At 42.7% G+C, this 3,831-nt stretch overlaps 1 protein-coding gene across 2 annotated transcripts in view; it reads left to right on the forward strand.

The window, feature by feature from the left end:
* TTLL5 (tubulin tyrosine ligase-like family member 5) overlaps positions 1–1,074 on the forward strand; it is a 335,321-nt gene extending 334,247 nt beyond the window's left edge. For both annotated transcript variants that reach the window (XM_011981565.1, XM_011981566.1), the window contains one exon: positions 422–1,074. Coding sequence is in view for 1 of the 2 variants with exons in the window: in XM_011981566.1 (XP_011836956.1) it covers positions 422–444 (23 nt within the window). In the remaining variant the exon portion in view is untranslated. The remainder of the gene's footprint in view (positions 1–421) is intronic.
* Positions 1,075–3,831: the final 2,757 nt, after the last annotated feature.

Genomic DNA, 3,831 nt, shown 5'->3' on the forward strand with positions numbered 1-3,831 from the left:
CCTGTAATCCCAGCACTTTGGGAGGCCGAGGCGGGCGGATCACGAGGTCAGGAGGTCGAGACCATCCTGGCTAACACGGTGAAACCCCATCTCTACTAAAAACACAAAAAAACTAGCCGGGCGTGGTGGCGGGCGTCTGTAGTCCCAGCTACTCTGGAGACTGAGGCAGGAGAATGGCGTGAACCTGGGAGGCGGAGATTGCGGTGAGCCGAGATCGCGCCACAGCACTCCAGTCTGGGTGACAGAGGGAGACTCCGTCTCAAAAAAAATTAAGAGCTTTGCACTTGGAGGCGAACTTCATTTATTTGGGCCACCACTTCTTGATTCTTCTGTAATGTTAGATAAACCAGACATTGCTGCCTGTAAGTAAAACCTCATGCTGTCATTTCATTCATTTCATGGTTGCCTTTCTCTTTTTCAGATCCTGCTCACACTAAAAGATGAACCACAAACACACAGAGAAACAACTTGTTCACCACTCCTGGGTGCGTGACTGAGGGTGAAGCATCCACCAGCACTTCAAGGGGTCCATAGTATTTTCTTTTGCTGCCTCAAAGTCCCCAAAGCCTTCAAGCGGAAGTGGCAGTAGATGGTTGCCAATCAGCCAATGCAGACTTTCACTGGGACAACAGGAAAGCAGATCTTCTGGGTTTTGATGGAACTTGGCAGTGGGGACATTGAGCTGATGCATTATATACCCCATCAGAGCACACGTGTATCTTTTCCCCTCCCTTTGCCCCATGCCCCCAACCTGCTTAGGTCTTCTCTGTCCCTTTACTGCTGCCGCACAGAGATGATATAAAAGAGGCTCTTTGGCTATTTGTATTTTGCTTCCTCTTCTTTTCCAGATTGCAGTATGAAGCTTTATTTTCTTTGTACAAGCTTAAAATTCCAACATCATCGTCCACCAAAGTTGCTCCTCCCTTTTTGGAGGGTCTGGGGGAAGGAGGAGCATTGATCACAAGTTTCCTAGAGAGAGGAGACAAATTGGTGTACTGTTGGCAACAGGAGCCAGGCTAAAGGCACCCTTTGGAATTACTGATTTCAAAGATTAATAAAGTAATTCTATTTTTATTTTCTTTTTTTTTTTCCCTTTACTAATTTCCCAACCATCAATGTTCACAAACAGGACTGAAGTAGAACCAGTTTGTTATTTTACTTTGTTGCTGGGCAATTTTTTAAACTTCCTTTTAGAAATGTGAGCTGTAAAGAGATGTTTTATTTTTACATTTCATTTCAGCAGATGGTGGGTCCAGGCTATTCCCAGAGGCAGCTCCCGCACCTGGGGAGCGGGCATGTGCAGAGGTCTCCATTATCAGCCCTGAACAGGCAGGCTCCCTCACAGCGTGGGCCTCCAATGGCTTGAGCCCTGCATCCAGTTGCACGTTGCATACCTCGCAGTTCACCGGAGTGATGCAGCACAGCCCCAGGGCTCTCCCCTCAAGCCTCCGCCGTCTCTCTTCCTCCCCTTTCCTATGTCGTCTGTCTCTGGCTTCTGCTAGAGAAAAGGTTGAGAGGTGGCGGGCAGAGTTCACTGAAGGATTAACTTAGCTGCCCTGGGGAGTTATCGAGGGAGAACCCAGAGTCTGGGGCTTCTTCAACAGGGTCCTATAGACTCAGCGTTGAAATCCAAAAAGAAAATTGACACCTGGCCAGGCGCGGTGGCCCACGCCTGTAATCCCAGCACTTTGGGAGGTTGAGGCGGGTGAATCACCTGTCTCTTATACACATCTAGATGTGTATAAGAGACAGGCACAAGTATACATATGTAACAAACCTGCACGTTATGCACATGTACCCTAGAACTTAAAGTATAATAATATAAAATAAAATAAAAATAAAAATAAAAAAATAAAAAAGATGACTCAAGTTTAAAGATGAGCAAAGGAACTGAGCAGATGTTTTGCCAAAGAAGATATACCATGCTAAGAAGCATATAATACGATGCTAAATACCCTTAGACACTGGGGAAATAAAACCACAGTGGTCAGCAACCACCAGCTTGGAGGATCACTTGAGCCGAACAGTTTGAGACCAGCTAGGGTAACACAACAAGACCCCATCTGTACCAAAAGAAGAAAAAGAAAAAAAACAGCAGTGTATCACTTCATGCCCACCAGAATGGCTGTAATGGAAAAGAGACATTGGAAGCTTCATGCACTGTTGGGAGGGATGTAAAATGGTGCGACTGCTTTTGGAAACAGTTTGATGGTTCCTTAAACGGTTTACACAAAGAGTTGCCATATGACCCAGCAATTAATTCCACTTCCGTATCTATACCCAAGAGAAGTGAAAACATAGTTCAAATATTTGTACATCGTTGTTTATAGAAGCATTATTAATAATAGCCAAGAGGTAGAAACAACCCTAATGTCCACAGCTGATGAGTGGATAAATGAAATGTGGTCTACACACAATGGAATATTATTCGGCCGTAAAAAAGGAGTAGTGATGCATGCTACAGCATAGATAACCCTTAAAAACATTATGCTAAGTGAAAGAAGCCCGTCACAAACAACCATTGCATGATTCCATTTATATGAAATGTCCAGAATAGGCAAATCTATAGAGACAGAAGGTAGACTAGACTAATGGTTGCCTATAGCTGAGGGATGAGAGATGTAGGGGGTGGTGGCGAAGAGGTATGGGGTTTATTCTTGGGGTCATGAAAATGTTCTAAGATTGACTGTGATGATGGATGCACAACTCTGAATATAATATACTAAAAACTGTTGAGTTGTACATGTTAAAGGAATGAATTGTACAATATGTGAATTATATCTCAAAACTGTTTTTTTAAAAAATCAATAACAATTCAATAGGAAAATAAGCAAAAGTCTTATCCACACATTTCATATAAGAAGAAACATGTATACACAATAGATACTTGAAAGGTGCTCAACCTCATTTCTAATCAGGAAGATGCTAATTAAGCCACAGTGGAATAGCATTGAATACTCACGATTCACAGAAATTGTAAACTGAGGCAATGCTGCTTCTCCACATGTAGAGATGTGGAGAAGTGGGGATGCTCATGCACTGCCAGAGGGAGTGTAAATTGTATAATCACTTCGGAAAACATGATGGCATTAGAGAGTTGAAGATGCAAGTGTTTATGGCCCAGCAGTTCCCCTCCTAAGTGTATACCCAAAGAAATTCTACCAGTAGTATACTGAGATCGCATATGTAATCACAGGAGCGTGACAAAATTCAAAGCCACATAAAACTCAACAGTATATTATATAGGGGTATAAAGATCATAAATCTGTTTTTTTTCAAGCAAACAAGGGAAGGATAAACACAAAATTCAGGAATGGTGAGAATGGGAAAGAACTGGGAGGGTCTAGCAGGAATGCAGGGTAATGGTAAAGTTCCTTTTCTTAAACCAGATGGTGGGCATATAGGTGTATGTTGGGATTGAGGGGTTGAGGAGAAGGCAAAGTATTATCTGACAATCTGACATTGAGGGAAAATTTAGAAAAACTCAAAAGCATACATGGAAGAATTCTTTCATGCACTTTAAAAATGCTAATAATACACTGTGTTTCTAGAAAAGATGGACATATTTAGCATTTTTTAATTTGAAAAGCAAAAGATAAAATGTTTTTGTCCAAGAGAAAAAAGGAAAGAGAACAACACAGAAAAGAAACAGCAGTAGAACCAGGAGTATTTTAGGAAGGTTTCCAACAACAGTGGTTAAAATTAAGAGCTTTGCGACCAGGCGCGGTGGCTCACACCTGTAATCCCAGCACTTTGGGAGGCCGAGGCGGGCGGATCACGAGGTCAGGAGGTCGAGACCATCCTGGCTAACACGGTGAAACCCCATCTCTA

This window comes from Mandrillus leucophaeus, unplaced genomic scaffold, assembly GCF_000951045.1.
Source record: "Mandrillus leucophaeus isolate KB7577 unplaced genomic scaffold, Mleu.le_1.0 Scaffold228, whole genome shotgun sequence".
NCBI classification, from domain to species: domain Eukaryota; kingdom Metazoa; phylum Chordata; class Mammalia; order Primates; family Cercopithecidae; genus Mandrillus; species Mandrillus leucophaeus.